The 22363-nt window shown below is 36.4% G+C and overlaps 1 protein-coding gene across 1 annotated transcript; it reads left to right on the top strand.

Moving 5' to 3' along the window:
- The first annotated feature begins 1335 nt into the window (after positions 1-1335).
- Positions 1336-20415, top strand: LOC113520109 (solute carrier organic anion transporter family member 6C1-like). The gene is made up of 12 exons (XM_052901117.1): positions 1336-1508; positions 3636-3800; positions 6426-6596; positions 7514-7699; positions 8323-8514; positions 8934-9055; positions 10667-10762; positions 12457-12650; positions 13145-13255; positions 14912-15042; positions 15547-15687; positions 17590-20415. Exons 1-12 carry the CDS (start codon positions 1490-1492, stop codon positions 17739-17741), a joined length of 1680 nt encoding a protein of 559 aa, XP_052757077.1. The 5' UTR covers positions 1336-1489; the 3' UTR covers positions 17742-20415.
- Positions 20416-22363: the final 1948 nt, after the last annotated feature.

Genomic DNA, 22363 nt, shown 5'->3' with positions numbered 1-22363 from the left:
TAATGAAGTGTTAGTTTTTCACAGAGTATGTTCTAGTTTGGCTGCTAACGATATGTATATTATCTAGATTTTTGTAAATTATAATAAATGTATTTCTGCACAACTAGTTATTAGGTAATAATATGTTATTTTAAATATAATTATTTTAATTCTAATATACTTACCCGAATAATTCCTTTTTACAGATAATATTTACATAACTGACTCGCTTTAATTTTTCTCTCAGTAATATCACTACATTGTATATGTTAAAACAAAGTCGCTGTCGCTGTCTGTCCGTCCCTATCCATGCTTAAATCTTTAAAACTACGCAACGGATTTTGAAGCGGTTTTTTTTAATAGTGTGATTTTTTGAGTGAAAGTGATTCAAGAGGAAGGTTTATATGTATAATACATACATAATATTGTAAAAAACCACTGACAAATTTAGAGGTTTCTAATGTGACGTGATATAATGTGTGCCCGCGCGAAGTCGGGGCGGGTCGCTAGTATTTAATAAAGCCGTATTGCCCCAACACAGAATGGGCCACTTCTCGGTCTATGAATGTCGTAAAAAGCGACTAAGGGATTAATGGTCGAGAGATACTATATGTACCGCTTCACATGTAGAGTCAAGGGATACAGTTTTTTTTTTTTAATGGATGATAATGGAATAGTAACCCCACCCGCGCTATCAGTATACACCGGCGGGGCACCAGTGAAGAATGATAGGTGAGGATGAAGTTGATCAGTTAGCCCATCGTGACGAATTCAACAAGAATTGTTCACGATGGTTTCCAGGGGGAACCACGTGGAGGTCGACCTAATAAGGTATATTGCTAGCAATGGGGCTGTCAAACTCCATTGCTAACAATCCTTTTCCCCACAAGAGATACAGTTAGTAAATACAAATGCCAAAGCAATTCCAACCTTAAAATTCACAAACTCTCTCTCTCTCTTCGTCCTCTTCATTACTGAAACTCGTGTCCTTGAAAGGTGTCTGTTGCCTCTCTTATGATGTTATTCCATTTTGCACGGTCTTCAGCCTCTCACAAAGCAGCTGCAACTGACAGTCCCGTAACTGCGGTTATTAGGTCCGACCATCGATTAGGCGATCGTCCGCGTGGTCTTTTCCCCTCTATCTTGCCTACAACTATTAGTTTGTCCACATGTTGGACTGTCGTCGAGCAATATGACCGAAGTATCCAAGAATCCTCCGATAGCAGACTGTCGAGAGGCTATCTTTTATGCGGACGAATATTCACAAACATACGATAATTAATCAATAGATAAGTGCACACAGATAACACAGTCAAAAATTGTCAAATCAATAATAACTAATTTGTTTCCACGATTCCAATGTTACGCGCATAATATTCAATTCACGTGCCGAGTGCTAAAACTGTGATTTTTAATCTGTGCTCAACTTCAATTAAACTGTAAAACGGAATTTAATAATGAAAAATTGTAGTTAATTCCTGGAATAAAAAAAAACAATAAAGTGGACAAAATGTTCGAGCAAAAGACGAGTAAGCGTTTTTTTTTACTACATTTAAAATATCAAGTGAAATAACCATAGATAAAATGTATACTTTTTCTATACAGCGATCTTAATAATCTTAACATTAGTACAAATTCAAACTTGCTGTTCGGAAGCATCGTTTAGAAAAAGTTATGTCTTTTATGGGAAATGGGCATTAAATATTATAATAAAATACCGAAAGATATTTTGGATCTACATTTTAATAAGTTTAAAACTGTTTATAAAAAACACTTATTGAACAAAGCTTATTTCACACAAAACGATTATTTGAATGACAAATGTGCATGGCGTTAGTCAATCATGCACGAGCTTTTAACGACCATGTAATTTTAGACATTTAAATAAATACACATAATGTTAACAGAGATTTAAAAGAGTAACTGTCGAGTTTCTTGCGGTCTCTTCTCAACAGATAACGACCTTCCAAACCTTGCAGTGGATTAAAAAAAATTGACGATTTAAATGTGCTTGTAAACAAGTCTATTCGAATAAAGATGATTTGAATTTGAAAATTTGAATTTAACAATAATAAAGTGAATAAATCACTAAGATAAACTTTGAAGTCTACCTTCATTTATAAATAAAAAAAATAAATCATTTTCATCAGATAACATTACATTTATTCTATACTCTTGTGTTTCCAACTATTATATATAATAAAGAATATTATATATATATATATATATATATATATATATATATATATATATATATATATATATATATATATATATATATGATATATAGTGATCCATAGAATATTTTTTTAATATAATTAGATGTTTGTCATTCAATCATGCTTAAACGACCGTACGATTTTAAATTATTATTTTTTTTATATAAAAGACAACACCATGCCATAAATTAACAAATTCAGAATAATAGTGGCAACACAAATAGATTTAATCTACCTTCTGTAATATTATTTTTGTTTTGTTACCAAGGAAAAGTTTATATATACATTTCATAGCAATATGAAGCTGTACAAACAATTAATTTTATTACAGTTTATCTGTACTTATTTATATTGAAATTCTACAATAGATAACCAAATCTGTGTTCCTCCAAATTATATCACAATTAAGATTGTATAATCACTTTATGTAGTGTATTAGTATGATAATATGGTATCTTAAATTATGTTAATAATTATAAAAACATAATAAATACATTTAGTCCGGGGGAAAAGGGATTGTCAGTAATGGAGACTAAGAATCCCATTGCTAGCAATATAGCCCAGCCATGTCGACCTCCACGCGGTTCCCCCTGGAAACTATCATGGTTAATTCCTGATGGATTCATCATGATGGGCTAACTGGCCTGTTTTCATTCTCATCTATCATCCTTCACTGGTGCCCCGCCAGCGTATCCCGTTAGCGCAGGCGGGGTTACCATACCATTTTCACACATTAAAAAAAAATATATTTAGTCCTACAAAATATTCAATATGTCACTACGTAAAGCTATATAGATGATGTATAAATGATGATGATGCCGATATCACCCGTACTGCCCACTGCTGGGGGGAAAAGGGATTGTTAGTAATGGGGATTAGTAACCTCATTGCTAACAATAAACCCTGTCAGATCGACCTCCACGTGGTTACCCCTGGAAACTATCGTAATTGAATTGTTATTGAATTTGTCACGATGGGCTGACTGACCTGCTTCATCCTCACCTATCATCCATCACTGGTGCCCCGCCAGTGTATACCGATAGCGCTGGCGGGGTTACCATTCCATTAACATCCAATAAGAAAAATTGTCCACTGCTGAACACATGCCTCATCCTTAGAGGATTTTGCCACTAGTTGCCACGCTTGGCAGGTGGATTGGCTACCGCAGTTAGTCTTTGGTGATATTTTAAGAGAAACGCTGCTGCCCATCCCTCTGTTTGTTACATAATTATGCGTAAATGATGGAGGGATGATAGGTGAGGATGAAGCACTCTATTGGTCCATATTACTTGCATTAGTAACCATTTTCTATCAAACTTAACTTAAAAAATTAATTTACAGTCGAGTTACTATGCCTTTTTCTAGTTCTATGTAATTATGATAATTTATAACACAGGTGTAGTATAACGTAATCAAGTTATAATGTTATTCCTGCAGTATTTCACAAGTTCTGGCACTTCCTCCGCACATACATCCTGACAATACCTCGATTCGACCTGTTCCTACAGGGGACTCTGCTTATTGTGATCCTCCTGGAGGCCAACGTGTACCTGCTGTTGAAAAGAGATGCAGATACAGGTTATCTTCCTCTATTGATTCGCGGTAAGTCTCTTTATGTTATTATATTTATCATTTTTGATTATTTTCAATTTTGGTATTTTCAATCTCACATACTATAGTTATATTTTTTTTTATTATTTCATCCAAGAGAACATATTAGTAAATTTATTGTAAATGCGAACAATTACAAAAAGGGGGAAAAGGATTGTGAGTAATGGGGTCTAATTGACCCATTGCTAGCAATACGCCCTATCAGGTCGACCTCCACGCGGTTCCTCTTGGAAACATCATTCAATTCCTCATTATCGTATTTACTTTTTTTTTTATTTTATTTTTTTATTGGATACTTTATTGTACACACTAATTTAATTAACTAAATTAATTATACATAAATGTAAAAATAGGTAATCAAATGTACAAAGTACGAGCTCAACTCTAAAAGAGTTTTTTTGCAGCAACACCCACAGTGGAAAGGAGCATCAATGTCAGCGGGTAGAGCGGTGTACAATATTGTGAAAATTTGCAAAAAAAGGACCTAGACATACTTAAATTTATACATAACTAGCGACCCGCGCCGGCTTCGCATGGGTGCACATTACATCACATCACATTAGAAACCTCTAAAATTATCAGTGTTTTTTATTCTACAATATTATACATGTATTATACATATAAACCTTCCTCTTGAATCACTCTATCTATTAAAAAAACCGCTTCAAAATCCATTGCGTAATTTTAAAAATTTAATACATAGGGACGGACAGACGGAAAGCGACTTTGTTTTATACTATGTAATGATTAATTACATTATATTTAATCGTATAAATACATACATACATACATACATACGTATCTGTCACGCCTGTCTCCCATTAGGGTAGGCAGAAACAATGGAACGCCAAATGCTTCGATTCAAACAAACCTCTTTCGCTTCGTATAAATACTTTTAGTTAATAAGTAGTATTTTTTAGGTTGTTTTTTTTTTTTATAACAAGTACACGCGTACGTAAATAAAGTAGTCTCAATTATCTCTCGTGTCATTAAATAAAGCACAACTAAGCGTAATTATATTCAGAAATATAAGGCCCGTTCCGTTATCTTTCACAGCTGGTGACATTTTAATGAAATATTATGAATAACGCGATTAGATATTGATGGGTTAACTGATAAACAATTAACTATCTGTGTGTATATTCGATACTATACATCATTTTTTTAATGGATGACAATGGAATGGCAACCCCACCCGTGCTATCGGTATACACCGGCGGGGCACCAGTGAAGGATGATAGGTGAGGATGAAGCAAATCAGTTAGCCCATCGTGACGAATTCAACAAGAATTGTTCACGATGGTTTCCAGGGGGAACCACGTGGAGGTCGACTTAATAGGGTATATTGCTGCAATGGGGCTGTCAAACTCCATTGCTAACAGTCCCTTTCCCCAATACATTGTAAATACTGTGACGTCAAATATTACCTACATTGCGATTTAAATATCAAAAGACTGAAGAACGTTTGTGGAATGTGTGGAACATGAGTTTTATCACAATAACTTTAGCTGGACAAAGCGTGGCAATTTATGTGTCTATTTTCAAAAACAATTACATATTTTTTAATGTTTCTGGTAAAAAAAAATTCCCACGCATCGAAATTATTTATATTTTTTTATACACAGCTAATAGTACATTTTCACTGATTTAAAAGTTCACTTTGACTCGCGACGCGCGAGACCCTTGGTTCAGGGTTGTATTTTTTTTTTGATGGGTGAAAATGGTATGGTAACCCGGGCTGCGCTAACGGGATACGCTGACGGAGCACCAGTGAAGGGTGATAGATGAGAATGAAAACAGGCCAGTTAGCCCATCATGATGAATTTATAAAGAATTTAGCTTGATAGTTTCCAGAGAGAACCGTGAGGAGGTCGACCTGGCTGAGTATATTGCTAGCAATGGGATTCTCAGTCTCCATTACTAACAATCCCTTTCCCCTCAGGGTTGTATTGAGCCTGGATGAATCTAACTAGTTAGTTTTGCTGGCCACATCGGCGGGCAGAAACCAGGTCCATACCTGGGCAGTAATTTGGCTAACTAAATTACGACTGATTAATTTAGAGTTTGCATGAGTTTATACATAATACTGCTAATTTAAATGGAAATAAATGATATTGCTAGTCAGCAATAATATAACCTTTTTAAAAGACCGGCAGCACACCTGCAATGCCTTTAATGTTGTGGGTGATCATGGGCGGCGGTAGTCACTTACCACCAGGTGAGCCGCATACTAGTTTGCCCCTGTGTTGTAAAAAAAAAAAACATTGCTATCTGATTCTACCTCATGAACTCCATGGCGACGTCGATTCCATCAATTGATTTGCTTGCTACGTGTCTAGAGAGTCTGGTTTTGATAAAATTTCTATGGAACTAATCTATAAATAAGTATATCCTTTCAGATAAAAAAAAAAATAATTTTCTCATTAGTTTACAACGAAATTGCGAGGTAACAAAAATACAACCGAATTTAGGAACTCCTTTTTGAAGTTCTTTGTAAAAAAGAAAATAGATATGTCCCACTTTTAAATAAGCATAACAGAAACATAAGTAGACTTCTATGAGTATAGTCGTATTGGATGTTACTTTATCTATTGATCCAATCTCCTCTGCTTCTAGATTGGGTATTTATCGGATCTACTGGAACTGAGTTCCTCTTCGGCGCGCTTCTATCATGGTACGGTCGGAAGAAGAGAAATTACGCTTTAGCCTGCTGGATTGCTATCACTGCAGCATCGGGCTTACTTGTACTGGCATTCCCATTTGCAGAGGAAAATATTGTGAACGTTGGTAAGATTTTTATTAAAACCACTAGACTAGTGGCAAATGATTTTATTTCTTTATTTTTTTATGCAAAATAGAATGGCAAACGAGCTGACGACCCACCTGATGGAAAGTGGTAACCGTCGCCTATAGACATGAGCAGTACCATGGACATAACAGAGTAGACTGTTTCGCCCATGATACCCCCCATGCGTTGCCATTCCTGAGGGCTCAAATTTTAATCCTGTGTATATTGTAAATTCACTACCATATCCCACCCTTCAAACCGAAACACAGCCATGCAAACACAACTGCTTCATGGTAGAAACACGAATAGGACAGAGTTGGCCAAGCAAACGACTTTTGTACAAAGTCTCCTTTTGGTAAAATTAAAGGCAATAATAATATAAAGAAAGACTTGTTCATAATACTGAGACATAAATTGTAATGACGATGATTTTGATTTTGCGATTAAATACGATGGTTTTTAACCAGTACGTGTTGCCAGTGATGACTTATGGAACCGAACCATGGTCCAACATGGTTAAGGATATCCGCAAAAGAACCAAAGTGACCGACATAGCCCGAAAGATAAGCAAGCTGAGGTGGCAATGGGCTAATCACATAGCTCGAAGAATCAGCAACCGATAGCAAAGAAAGGTTTTTGAGTGGCGTCCCTATACGGGCAAACGCAGTGTAGGACCACCCTCCACTAGATGGAGTGACGAACTCAAATGCATTGCAGGAAGTCATTGGACACAGGTGGCGCAGGACCGTTCCTTATGGCAGTCTATGGGGGAGGCCTATGACCAGCAATGGATCGTTAAAGACTGATTTGACGATCAAAGTATAAATGTAAAATGTATATAAAAATGCACTTGTTCTGTGAATTTTCACTACATTTTGTTTATTATTCTCTAAATTTTCTCTTTTTTTTCAAATAGAACTTTGCGGTGGTGATATAATGCCTAGGGATCTTGGAAGAACCGCATCAGACCCGATGATTGTGCCCCGGACAATCATGCTCATATTCACGGCTGTGCTGTGTTCCCTGACCAAACTGGCGATCTGGTCCCTCGGCCTGACATACTTGGATGATCATGAGCCACAAAATGGACCATATTTCTACGGTATGGTATGGTACCTACCAATTTTTTTATTACATCATAATCCCTAAATTGAAAAGGAAAAGGATCAACTGCATATTTTTGTAAGTTGCTTTTATGCGATACCACAAATTCTATGCTGATTTTAATGATTCTTTTTATAATCTATAAGGTTTACTCCGTTCGTAACAAAATTAGATTTTTATATCGAATTCGTGAATGTTAACTTAATTTTTTGCAAATAATTGCCACATGATAACCAACAGGAGATAAGAATTTTTAGTTTTCAGGTGCCTCCCCACTTTTGGAAATTGGCCGATGGAATTCAATTTTAAACTTTTGCGTTGTCGACACATATTTTAAATACACTATCGGGACTTAACACGATGAAAAATTTGCATGTAAATAGTACCTGCATACCTGCTTCTTTATTGCTGACGTTTCGACGTGGATTACACCACATCACGGCCACGACGTGGTCAGGATGCGGTGGATATAACATAGTTTATTCAAAATATTGGCCGTCAACTTCGTAAATTTTCGTTTTAACAAGTGGAAATAGTTGCAAATAATGCATATACAAATACAATTAACTGGAGCCTTTCTTTTAAAATTAGTTGAAATCCAAACATCGTATTTCCTTCCAGGTATACTGATATCTATCCGGCTATCCCTCGGGCTGAGCGGGGAGAACTGGCTCGTGGCCAGTTCAGTAAGGAACGACTGGTGGGTCACACACATCTCACTCTCCATGCTGACCCTCATGTTTGCCATACTATTCCTGCTGTTCCCAAAGAGGATGCCAGGGTACGAAGCACCTAAAAACGATATGGATGATGGTGAGGGAATATTCTTTATAATCACAAGTTATAAGTTGGATATGAAGGTTTTTAAGTAATATTACAGATTTTTTTATACAACATAGAAGGGCAAACAAGCTGACGGCCCACCTGATGGAAAGTGGTAACCGTCGCCTATAGACATGAGCAGTGCCATGGACATAACAGAGTATACTGTTTCGCCCATGATACTCCCCATGCGTTGCCATTTCAGAGGACTCAGGTGTTATTCCTCTAAACCCAATTAAATAAAAATACGCGTATAATAAATTAAATAAAAATAATAATAAATGTAATACGGTGGCGTGACACGAAGTGGCGAACAGAGCCGACCTAATTCGAGACCGCCCGACGACTCTTAGTGTTGCCGTTATATGAAACTCGAACAAGTTGTTTGATATTGTCATTTTTGTTTGCAGGATTTTTTGTATCCTTACGCGAAATATTTCACAACAAAGCAATCGTTATGCATATCATATCGTTTGCTTTGCTCAACCTCGCTCTGTTCGAATTTGTTCGCTACGACGCATCCTACATACAAGTAAGTGACGATGTATTACGTACTCTTATACCTATCTCAGGCATCGGTCTCTCACAATTATATTTATAATTGGATTAATATAATATTATATTTCACTGTAATAAATTGTGAAGAGAAATAAATCTATTTATTATTATTTTATTATTATTAATAATTAGGGGTGGGTAATATATATATATATATATATATATATATATATATATATATATATATATATATATATATATATATATATATATACTACTGTATATTTTAGTTACAACATCTATATACTGGCCCAATAACGAATATGTTAAGATTTTATTATTCAAAAAAGAATATTGTATAACAGACTTTTAACATATTCAAAAATAGATATCCGACCGATACGAGCGATATCGAAATGGGCGATGACCTTTTTACCGCAATCAATGTCCAGAGAAACCCAATATATAGATATCGGATCGGTATCCACAATACCCATGTCACAGATAATATAATACTATAATACCCCATGTCTATTAATAATAATGATAAGTGCTACATAATCACACCAATCGCCTAATTCTTAAGCTAGGTTACTCTGTCTTATGAGAAACTGGTCGACGAACACCTGGCATCACAATCCAGAATTCTCAGACCCGAGCCTAGTCTAACCTCCTCCTCTCTCCTACTTGCTGTGCCCAACAGGGTCCAAAATTGAAACCTTATGTACTAATTATGTATTAATTAATTATTATGGAATGCAATAATAAATAAATAAATAATCAGAAATATTCGTTTCCTAAATTAACCCGACAGGGAATCGAACCTGGGACTTGATTACGCAACGTAACGTGTCTCCCTCTACATTACGGAAGTCTGTTCTTTTAATTGATGATAATGAAGTGGTAACCCTGCCTGCGTATATGCACCCGTATGCGCTGGCGGGACACCATTGAGGAATGATAAGTGAGAATGAAAAGGCAGGTCAGTTAGCCCATCGTGATGAATACACCTGGAATTCAGCACTATGGGACCACGTGGAAGTCCATCTGACAGAGTATATTGTTAGCAACGGACTGATAGTTCGCATTACTAACAATCCCCCCCCCCCCCCCCCCCAATTAATTTCATCAAACTATAATGGTACATTAATATCCCACAGTTAAGGATGCTCTGTGACAGCTGTTTCTGTCCACATAAGTAGTTCCTCATAATTATTGGACAAGATGATCACACAACAAAAAATCAACAGTGAATCGTTAATAATATGTGAACTTTTTTGTCTTTTAAAGTAAAAGTTATACTTCTCCATTTTTTTTTTAATGGGTGATATTGGAATGGTTACCTCGCCTGTGCTATCGGTATACACTAGCGAGGTACCAGTGATGGATGATAAATGAGGATGAAGTAGGTCAGTTAGCCCATCGTGACGAATTCAACAAGAATTGTTCACGATGGTTTCCAGGGGGAACCACGTGGAGGTCGACCTAATAGGGCATATTGCTAGCAATGGGGCTGTCAAACTCCATTGCAAACAATTACTTTTCCCCCTTGTACTTCTCCATTTAAAGTTTTAGTTAGCAAACGTAAATACAATCATCTAACCAATTTCTGTAGTAAATCTTAGTTTAATATTGCCAATTGCAGGCTAGATTTCACGTGGAGACCCTCCGACAGGACCCCCGTACGTCCCGGCTTATCGGCAGCCTCTTCAGACCTCTGGTTGTCATATTTTTCATTATGGTACGTATAAATACGAGGTTTGTCCGGAAAGTACGTATAAAAGTTTTTTAAAAATTTTATTTTACAATTATTCAGGTAAATCAATTTTATCCCCTTCAAAGTACTCCCCCTGTGACATAATGCACTTGTGCCAACGCCGTTTCCACTGTGAGAAGGCTCCTTGAAAGTCCTCTGGTTGTAGGTTTCTCAGCTGCCCCGTCGTAGCTTTTTTTATCTCATTTATGTCCCCCAAATGCCGCCCCCGAAGTACCAATTTGGTTTTTGGGAACAAGAAGAAGTCACACGGGGCCAAATCCGGCGAATAGGGGGGTGTTCGGTCACCGTAATGGAATTTTTACTCAAAAACTCACGGACAACAAGAGAGGTGTGGGCAGGGGCATTGTCGTGGTGAAGAATCCAACGCCCCTCTCGCGCCAATTCTGGACGAACTCGTGCCACACGAGCTTTGAGGCGTCTGAGCACATCGACGTAGAATTTTCCATCAACTGTCTGGCCTGGAGGGACGAATTCTTGATGGACAATCCCCCGAACATCGAAAAAAACAATCAACATTGTCTTGACATTTGAGCGGGATTTTCTTGATTTTTTTGTTCGTGGTTCCCCGGATGTCTTCCACTCTTTGCTTTGGGATTTTAATTCGACATCAAATTCACGGCCATTCTTGCCGAGTTTCGAGAGAAACTTGATTACGACGCGCTGCTCTTCAACGGAAGCGGGCTCCATGCCGACGGGGTTTCGTTAAGAGGTAACTTCACAGATGGCGTGACAAGCCAGTTCGCACCGCACGGCGGTCAGACCAGAACTGAAGCATTGTTAGGGACATAAGGAAGGGGTCCTGCGCTTACCTGGCCTCCCCACTCCTCTTTCTCGCATTCCAGAACACTTTTATACGAACTTTCCGGACAGACCTCGTATATTGGCTTCTTTTTTAAATAATTACTAGTATATGTTGATCCGAAAACATACTAACTTAATTAAATCTAATTAATTAATAACACAAATAATACAATATAAATTAAATAATTTACCAGAGGGAAACTCTGTACAAAAGTCGTTTGCTTAGGCACCTCTGTGTCATTCGTGTTTCTACCGTGAAGCAGTTGTGTTTGTATGGCTGTGTTTCGATTTGAAGAGTGGGATATGGCGTGAATTTACAGGGTACAGAGGAATAACACCTGAGTCCTCAGGAATGGCAACACATGGGGGGTATCATGGACGAAACAGTATACTCCGTTATGTTCATGGTACTGCTCATGTCTATAGGCGACGGTTACCACTTTCCATCAGGTGGGCCGTCAGCTTGTTTGCCATTCTAAGTTGTATAAAAAAATATATACACACACGCATAAATTTCGAGATGTTTCTTATAATCTATATTATAAATATTACGTGTTCGCATATAGATTATTGTTCAATAATAGTTATGGTTGCTGTGTAGTCCCGGAATAAAATGGGCCACCCCTTCCTTTCCCGTGGGTATCCTGACAGGTGACTAAGGAATCTTAATGATCCAGGTACGAGCAGTAGCGTCCTTCTTAACACATAACCAAAGCCTAACTGCGGTTACCAATCCGCCTACCAAGTATAACTACTACTGCCAAAAGGCCCCAATAAAGGGAAGCTTATGTTCAGAAGCAGACAATAAAAGGCTGATAAAAATGTCTTTTACATTAGGTTACTTCTGTCCTCCATAGATATTTCGCGTCCGTTTCTCGGTCCGGAGGCAGGACGGCGTGAAAGCCAACACGGCGGCTCGTGTCGGTGGAATTGTGGCGTTTTTCGCAGCCATCTTCTTTGTGGTACTGTCGTTGCTTAGTTGCGGAGTGGAGGACCTAGCTGGTATTGAGAACAATGAGTATACGCAGCCGAGTTGCAGTCAACAATGCAAGTAAGCAAAGATTAGATTAGATTTCTTTATTTGCGAGAACATTGTTTTTTACAGATACTTTTATATTTATTCTAATATTACCTCTACCGTGCGTTTTTAAAGGCACTTCTCCCACGTACAACCACACTTTGGAATCAACTTCCAGAAGCAGTATTTCCGATACGACATTATAACTTTCAAGAAAAGAGCATAATTCCTTTTTAAAAGGCTGGCAGCACACCAGCAAAGCTGTTGGTGTTGTGGGTGATCATGGGCGGCGGTAGTCACTAACACTGGTGCCCCGCCTGCGTATACCAACAGTGTAGATGGGATTACCATTATATTTTTTTACAGATGTTTTAAGAAGGACACTGTAGCCCATCCCTCTACCATAAGCTCTCTTAATCGTCTCTTACGACATCGAAAGGAAAGGAAGGAGTGGCCCATTGTGATTATATAGTGACACTGCGATTATTTTATATTTTCTATTCATAAAGTAAAATTCTATATTCCAGTTGCAATTCCGAGGTGTACGGATATACGCCGTTGTGTGTGGACGGAACAAACACGTTCTTCTCGCCGTGCCACGCTGGCTGCAGTGCCGCGGGCGAGATCGGTGGACTGATGTGAGTTAAAATGTATGTAGTACGAATGAAAGATAACTTCATTTGATTGACAGGTTATTACATTAAAAATATTCATTGTTAAAAACGGAATCTCTACATTTACCCGTGTGGCGTGCAAATATTTAATTTGGAACGTGTCTTTTAAATTTTTACATTAAAATAGTCTTCAAGTGAATAAAAACATTTCTCAGTATGTCAGCTGTAAAATTTTTCATTAAATTTTTTGTTTGTCAGATCTCTGTATTCCGTCAACAGTTTTTTATATATTTTAAATATAGTATCAAAGTAAATTGTAAATAAATGTGTCGAGTCACGGTGTAATATAAAAAGAAGGAAAAATATTTTAAGAATTTTTAAATCTATGGTATACGAACCGTAATTTACTGAACTAGTTGTTATTTTGCAGTATTCCATATCACTGGTTATTTGATTAGAGTTATTTTGTTTAATTCCGCCACCATCAATCTGTGTACGACTGCCAACACTCGATGTTTGACTACTGTTACTATTGCCAGAAGTTCTACAAACTTCCATATTAGCCATCAATCTCCGACTGCCATTTCGTCCATGCACGTTTACGACACATGTTTTACTCCTAAACCAGGCGTCTTCAGGCAAATTAATAGATCGCACCTAGTATTACCAGTTTTGTTTGTTTAGCAGTCCGAATGCGGAACTAATTGGTAGCGGAATTAAACAAAATAATTTTAATAAAATAACCAGTGATGTAAACAATAATACTTACCTAATTTTATAAATCTAATTTGGTTACATAGATACACAGTAACTTGAGTATTAAACGTGCAAAATTATTGTCGTCTAGAGTTAAGTTGAAAATACCAGGAGAACAGAACTATGCAAGATGCCATATCTCTTAGCAGAACTAGTCGTGCTTACCAAATATTTTATTTGTAGCTATAAATATATGTAAGAAAATCATAGGCGTATTTAGTGCTGTGCCCGCCTCGCAATTGTGTGCCCATCTCAGAAACAGTAGTGGAACTTTCAGCATTAAACAATGTACATATTTAAGAAAACATATTCGTCTTTTTAAGGAGCCAGACCCTCTCTGGGAAATAACTATATTATATTATTATTGGGTTTTATCTCTTCTCTCTCTCTATCTCTGTGATCTATGCCGCCCTTTATTAAAGTTACATTATTACCAGAGGGAGACTTTGTACAAAAGTCGATTGCTTGGGTACCTCTGTCTCATTCGTGTTTCAACCGTGAAGCAGTTGTGTTTGCATGGCTGTGTTTCGGTTTGAAGGGTGGGATATGGCGTGAATTTACTGGGTACAGAGGAATAACACCTGAGTCCTCAGGAATGACAACGCATGGGGGGTATCATGGGCGAAACAGTATACTCTGTTATGTCCATGGTACTGCTCATGTCTATAGGCAACGGTTACCACTTTCCATCAGGTGGGCCGTCAGCTTGTTTGCCATTCAAAGTTGTATAAAAAAAAAAAGTTCTTTACTAACTTTAAAATGTTCTTAGCAGCGATGTTTTTATCTCTTTATGATATAGAGTACCATTTTCCATAGAAGAATAAGTTAATTTAAATACTTCATTAACCATAATATAATAAAGTAACCAGCCAAAAAATGTGTTCTCTTTTTATTGAGGTCTCCTATTCATTATTCCTGTCACAGTACGTACCACAACTGCTCGTGTAGTAACAGTGCCTCAGACAACGCTGTGATGGGCTCTTGCTCGCTCATCTCCTGCCAGGCCATGTTCTCCGTGTACCAGGTCATCTTCACTGTTACATTGGCCGTCACCGGTTAGTACCGTTCACCCATAAAAGTGATAGATAGATAGATAAATATATCGTTTATTTATTTGTTACTAATCACACACAACATGTTCATAACAATAGATAATACATAAAACAACATAAGATTTATAAAATTGTGTTATTATGTGTGATCTGCAGCAATACAAAAAGGTCGAAGCTCAGCGTGGAACATTGTTCAAGGAACAAAACATGATAGCCATTGAAGTGAACTGTGCGAAGCCCGGACGGGCCGCTAGTGAGGGATATTAAAGAAAAATAAATACAAGAGGTCTTAATAAGACTTACAAATAGATGCCAAAGCAATAACCAAAGCAAACAGACAAATAAACAATATTGGAAATTTTGTCTATCTGTACATAGTATCACACAAAAACTACTACACCAATTTGGATGCGATATTCTCACAAATGTGTTTCTGAAATCTATGTAACAAAATCCACTGTTAGAAATATTTAAAGCGCAGTTGTGTGTTGGTGTGCGGGGCGACAGGTGCATCAGCGCTAATGCAAGGCATGGTGCCGTTGCGGACGACGAAACGCTCGGCGCGCCCTCTAGCGGTGGGTGCTTCGCTGGCGGCCGTTGCGCTGCCCGCGCATCTGTTTGGACGCCTGCTCTACATGCTCATCGGCCGTGAGTGGTTTCTTCTTCTTCTTTTCGTTAATGGCAATCGATCGCTATTTTTACAACCATTTCTGCCAGAGTCATGTATTAAGAGGCTCGACTGGGGTAGAGGAGACTAGAAATTATATCTAAACCACTGGTCTAGCTTTGGACTTTTTGGTATAAAATTTAAATAGACAACACAATATTAGATAGTAATAAATATCAATACAAAAATATTAAATATATATTTCCTATAAATATATAAAATAAATACATAATATAGAATTTATAGTTTGATATTCGTGAGTAATTTATATTTCAAACAAAATCATCTAGAGTTGATCATCTTTTTTTTTTATGGGTGAAAATGGAATGGTAACCCCGCCTGCGCTAACGGGATACGCTGGCGGAGCACCAGTGAAGGGTGATAGATGAGAATGAAAACAGGCCAGTTAGTCCGTCACGATGAATTCATCAGGAATTAACCATGATAGTTTCCAGGATTCTCAGTCTCCATTACTAACAATCCCTTTCCCCCCCAGACTTGATCATCTTGTCATCTCGTACATGTACCTAAGCTACTCGTACTTACGAGTATTCCTGTCAAATGGATCTCTACTCGTTGCTCATCAAACCATCATGGTTAATTTCCGATGGGCCGATTCTATCTTCGTTTATAATTCGTTCCTACTATTGCTACTTTTATTAATTTTTACAAAAAATCACATCTCCTTTCTTAAGAAGAGGAGATGGCAAACTAACCCCCGGTAGAATCACAGTCGGCCGGGGTTCAGGGCCCCAGCGAGAGAAACCGGCGTACAATGCGGGCAGTATCTAAGAGCACCGCTTTCTGCATCTTTCCCGGGAGTGAACCGCCTCGGAATCCCAACCGTCTGAGATGTTGTTCTAGACTGGTTGGGATAAGACCGTTCACCGACAAAATGATTGGAATTATTAATTTTATTATTATATATTAATTTTATAATGTTATTGGCCATGTGGTCCCGGCATAAAATAGGCCACCCCTTCCTTTCCCGTGGGTGTCGTAAAAGTCGACTAAGGGAAGGCGAAGGATGAGCAGCAGCGTCCCTCTTAAAACATTTCTAATACCTGACTGCGGTTGACAATCCGCCTGCCAAACGTGGCAACTACTGGCAAAATCCCCCAAGGGGGAGGCTTTTGTTCAACAGTGGACAGTTAAAGGCTGGTATGATGATGATAACTCTGCTACTCACGTGAGGATCACACAATCTGATGTCAAAAGTTTCTAGTACATTCTAGGCGAACTTCCTCGTACGTGAAAGCCTCTGACTTGCCTTACGAAGCATGAAACTATTGGGTCTAATTGTTGGATTTTTTAAGACCTAATGACTTAAAGCCTCCTCCTATAAACCATTACCGAGGTCTTAGCATGGAGGCTGTCTAACAATTCTTAACACCAGAGCGCGTTGCTACCCTCACTTCTTATACGAGTAACCCTAATTTTAATTGTAAGCCGCGAAATACTTCTACAGGTATTATTTGTATCCCATTTAAATTGTATAAAAAAAATACATATATTAAAAAAAATTTACACATACCAATGGTAACGGAATTATACAAAATGATAGATAGATAGATAATTTATTCGCATTACTTATAATAATACAAACATACACATAATACAGACACACAGTAAGAGATAAAAAAAAATAAAAAACAAAAAAAAAGACAAAATATATGTATAAAACAATAACTTCCTTCCTTCATGCGTGTGCCATAGTAACACAAAATGGTTACAACTCAGTCTATTGCTTTGCCCTCAAAAGAGTAAAACACTGATATTCTGTTGCGGCCAAGAGCAAAATAATTCTAATCAGCTAACCAGTGATATAGACATCCGCAAGAAAACATCTAATTCAGTAAAATATTTATCTAAATATATTTCAGATGTAACTTGCGCGTACAGCAACGAGGGTGCCTGTTTGTTCCACAACACCAGCATGCAATGGATGCCGGCCACCAGCGCTATGCTGGCCCTCCTCTCGGGCGCAGTTAGTTTAATTGCTAGCAAATGTTCCAAAAACATTACCAACGAGTAGTGGGTACTCCATTATAGCGGAGAAAGAATAATTTAAAATACAAAACTCGAGTCAAGTGGCGTTAATATTTTCAACTGACTTTAAAAAGGAGGTTCTCAATTCGGTTTTTTTATGTTTATTACCTCATAACTCCGTTAGTTGTAAACCGATTTGGAAAATTCTTTTTTTTTTTAAATGAAAGAATATACTTACATATTGGTCCCACAGAAATTTTATTAAAATCAGTTCAATAATTTCTGATTGTACTCAGAGGAATTGTTCAGTATGATGCCTGCGGCCACATTCTACCATCGTACGGCTCGCCATCGACAGGGAGTTCACCCTCATACCCTACAGCCCAAATGGTCGCTTACAACGCGGTTTCAGAGATGTTTCCTCCCACGAATACTAAGGTTATGGAATGAGCTCCCTGCCGAGGTTTTCCCAAGAGACTACAGCATGGGGTTCTTCAAAAGGGGGGTAAGAACTTTTACAAAAGTACTTTGCTAGTTTAGGTTAGGTTATTTTAGTTAAAAGTGTTATCGACTAAAGCATACGGTCAAAAGTACTTTTGACTGATTTCGCTAGTCAATACTACTTTTGACTGGTTAAGAGTTTTGACTGCAACATACATAATTTAAGTGTTTTGTAAATAAATATTAATTTATTAATCAATTTTTTATTCTATCGATAAAATCATCAGTTCCATCGGTAAAGATCACGTCCATAGAGATTCCCATTTCAAATTTTACTGTCATATCGTGTGGTGCCGGCATTGAATAGGCCACCCCTCAGCTTTAAGAGGGCAGCAGCGTCCCTCTTAAAATGCCACCGAAGCCTAAGCTGGTTGCTAACCCGCCTACCAAGTGTGGCAACTACTGGCAATCCCCCCCTCCCCAGAATGAATACGGCCTATGTTTTTTTTTAATGGATGATAATGAAATGGTGAACCCGCCTGCGCTATCGCTATCACCTGTGAGAGATGATAGGTGAGGATGAAAGCAGGTCAGTTAGCTCATCGTATTGAATGCAAGAAGTATTAATCACAATGGTTTCCAGGGAGAATCGCGTGGAGGTCGACCTGACAGGGCTTGCTAGTAATGAGACCATTAGACCACATTACTAACAATCCCTTCTCCCCATACGGCCTATGTTCAGCAGTGGACAATTAACGGATGATATAATAATAAATAATTAGCCGTGTGGTCCCGGCATAGAATATGCCATCCCTTCCTTTCCCGTGGGTGTCATAAGAGGCAACTAAGGGAGGGCGAGGGACGGGAAGCAGCGTCCCTCTTAAACATCTCTTAAGCCTGACTGCTGTTGCCAATCCGCCTGCCAAGCGTGGCACTACAAAACCCCCCAAGGGGGAGTTCAGCAGTGGACAGTTAAAGGCTGACATGATGATTATGATAATAATGTCAATTTTTATCATTGTAATATCATCATGCAGCATAAAGACGTAAGAACACCTCCAATTGAATTCGATTGAACACTTCCGATTGTTGTCGACCTGATAGGGTATACAATCCTACAAATATGGGGGGAAAGGGATTGTTAGTAATGGAGACTTTGTACAAAAGTCGATTGCTTGAGTACCTCTGTCCCATTCGTGTTTCTACCGTGAAGCAGCTGTGTTTGCATGACTGTGTTTCGGTTTGAAGGGTGGGATATGACAGTGAATTTACTGGGTACAGAGGAATAACACCCGAGTCCTCAGGAATGGCAACGCATGGGGGGTATCATGGGCGAAACAGTGTACTCTGTTATGTCCATGGTACTGCTCATGTGTATACGGTTACCACTTTCCATCAGGTGGGCCGTCAGCTTGTTTGCCATTCTAAGTTGTATAAAAAAAAATATACCCAATCAGGTCGACCTCCTCGCGGTTCCCCCTGGAAACTATCATGGTTAATTCCAGATGAATTCATCATGATGGGCTAACTGGCCTGTTTTCATTCTCATCTATCACCCTTCACTGGTGCTCCGCCAGCGTATCCTGTTAGCGCAGGCGGGGTTACCATACCATTTTCATCCAATAAAAAAATCCTACAAATATTATCTCTTAGGGGGGGGTGGGCTCCCTCTATAACACAGGATCTCTCAGCTTGAAGATTAAGCTATTAGTGTGATTGAGTGGCACTTAATAGATTTCTTAAAGATTTTATAAAAACTACATTTTTTTTTAATTATTTTATTACATATTCATGCAAATGGCACGACATATAAATACCTACCCATCCTACATACACATACAACTTATATATCTACAATATTATTATACACTGTACATTTTAGAATTATTTATTTATATAATCAATAAGAGACATCATACTGCAAAACTGGCAAGTCTGTAACACCTGTCTAACTTTAAATTTATTTAGACACATTTTAAATATTATCAAATGAGAATTAAAAAAATGCTCTCGACTAAAAAGTTAATCATTCGACACATTTTTATTCAGTTTAAAATAAATATCCTAAATTTACTAAAATTTTATATTTTTTTAATAGACAAATATCTAAATTAAATCAAAACTTTAAAACGAAATAGAAAACAGTCGTTATTTTATTATTATATTTATTATATGATTAACATTTTAGAACGAGAGAGAGCCAGTTTTTATATAATCATGTTTTTTTTTACCACTGAGTTGGCAAACAAGCATACGGCCCACCTGACAGTAAGCGGTTATCATAGCCTATAAACGAAAATCATTATCTTCAGAATGATTATTTTTTAAATATTGAAAACTAACAATAAATGAAGACGTTAGACTTTGGGTATGGTTGGTCTTAAGATCGACTTATAGTGGCTTTCTTTACACTGGTGTATAAATATAATTTATAATAATTAGTTATGTTAATATATAAACTAATCTTATTAATATAAATATTTATTATTTCAGTATTGACTTAGAAGTAGTTTTTTTACACTAATATAATATACACAATAATTAGTTATGTTTATATATAAGCTAATCTTATTATTATAAATATTAATGCAGTGTTCAATTTAAATTAATCCATAGTGTTGAATGAATTTATATTAGTTAGCTATGTTTATATATATAAACTAATTAATATAAATGATTATTATATTATATGCCAATGCAGTGTTGAATTTATGTCAATCCACAGTGAATATTGTACTCAGGTTATGATAGCTGCGTCCACTGTACTGTTGGCCATACTCACTAAAAACTACGTCTGATTATTCGATACAATTCGATTGTATACTTGAATTACAACAATAAATCGTACTCGTGTATAAGAAAACCAAATTTTTTTAATCTATACACCTAACTACAAATTTACCTATGTAATATTATAAAAAAAGGTCATAAAGAAATTAAAAAAATAAAATAAAAACAACTTATTGTGAGACAACCAGGTATTACAAATTACACAAAACTATAAAAATAAAAATGTATTGACTTAACAAACAAAATAGCTTTGGCCAAAACATAACGGAATTCACAGATATTAAGTACAGTGACAAATTATTAAAAGAATATATTGCATTTTAAGATAAATGCTTATCTATTTATAATTATATATATAACTTATATACAGTGTACAGTGCTTTGTCACAGCATCTTGCCTTCCACTACATTTACTTTTAGTAAATCAATAAATTGCCCATAATCAATCATATATAAAAATATAAGCATATTATCTTAAGCTGCCATATTGCATATTTTTAACATACGAGTAATATCTGTGACCAATCCATTAGTAACAAAAAAATTTTTATACTATATAAATTTTAATACAATTTTAATCTTGCCTATTATTAAAAATATAAATTGAACATATAGGTCTATATAAAAAAAAAATAAAACAATCGAATATATATATATATATATATATATATATATATATACTATTTGAAATGGGATACTAAGTTTTATATTATGGTAGGACATCTCACTAAAATTTTGCTTGGAATAATAAACATACTTAATATAATAAAGTTAATATTATAATAAATATTTTATATAGTTCAAAACTTTTGGAAATAATTTGTTTCCTTTATTTATATTACTAAAAAATTAAGTTAAAATAATATCCCCAGTTGATACTGCTTACGATAATTAATTTTATTTTACAATAAATAACACATGATAAAGTTTGTGTACTTATTTAAGTACATAATTTACCAAAAAACATTTGTAAATTATCAAACGCATCGCCTCATTTTTAATTAAAAGTTACGATGTCCAGCTACCAATGAATTTTACAAACACTTAGCCGAAACATGCAGTCTCTTATTCATAAAAAAAAAAAAAACTAACCTAACCTATTTTAATTATAGAACTTTTAAACGTTAATCTCTTTAGAGCTAAATTCTTAATAAGATTTTGTTTCTACAACATTATTTATTAAGTTTTTATCAATTTAGCACATATTTAATCACAATACTCTACTTACTGTTGATAAATTCGAATGTAACAATATTAAGATAAGATGGCCGTAACGTATAAAACGTCAACACGGAAAACAATATAACGTTTTACTTTAATTGATACCATTTTCTTGTTAATTATGAAACGAATTTAATTTATGTATATCAGCAATTATCGATAAATTGGTATATAAATCATAATGAGTAAACATTTTAAGTGGCTTTAAGATCTTAT

The sequence above is a fragment of the Galleria mellonella genome, unplaced genomic scaffold, assembly GCF_026898425.1.
Source record: "Galleria mellonella isolate WM207_F2 unplaced genomic scaffold, CSIRO_AGI_GalMel_v1 utg1267, whole genome shotgun sequence".
NCBI classification, from domain to species: Eukaryota; Metazoa; Arthropoda; class Insecta; order Lepidoptera; family Pyralidae; genus Galleria; species Galleria mellonella.
Note: the sequence above shows the minus strand (reverse complement) of the source record. Positions and strands in the feature narration are given on the sequence as shown.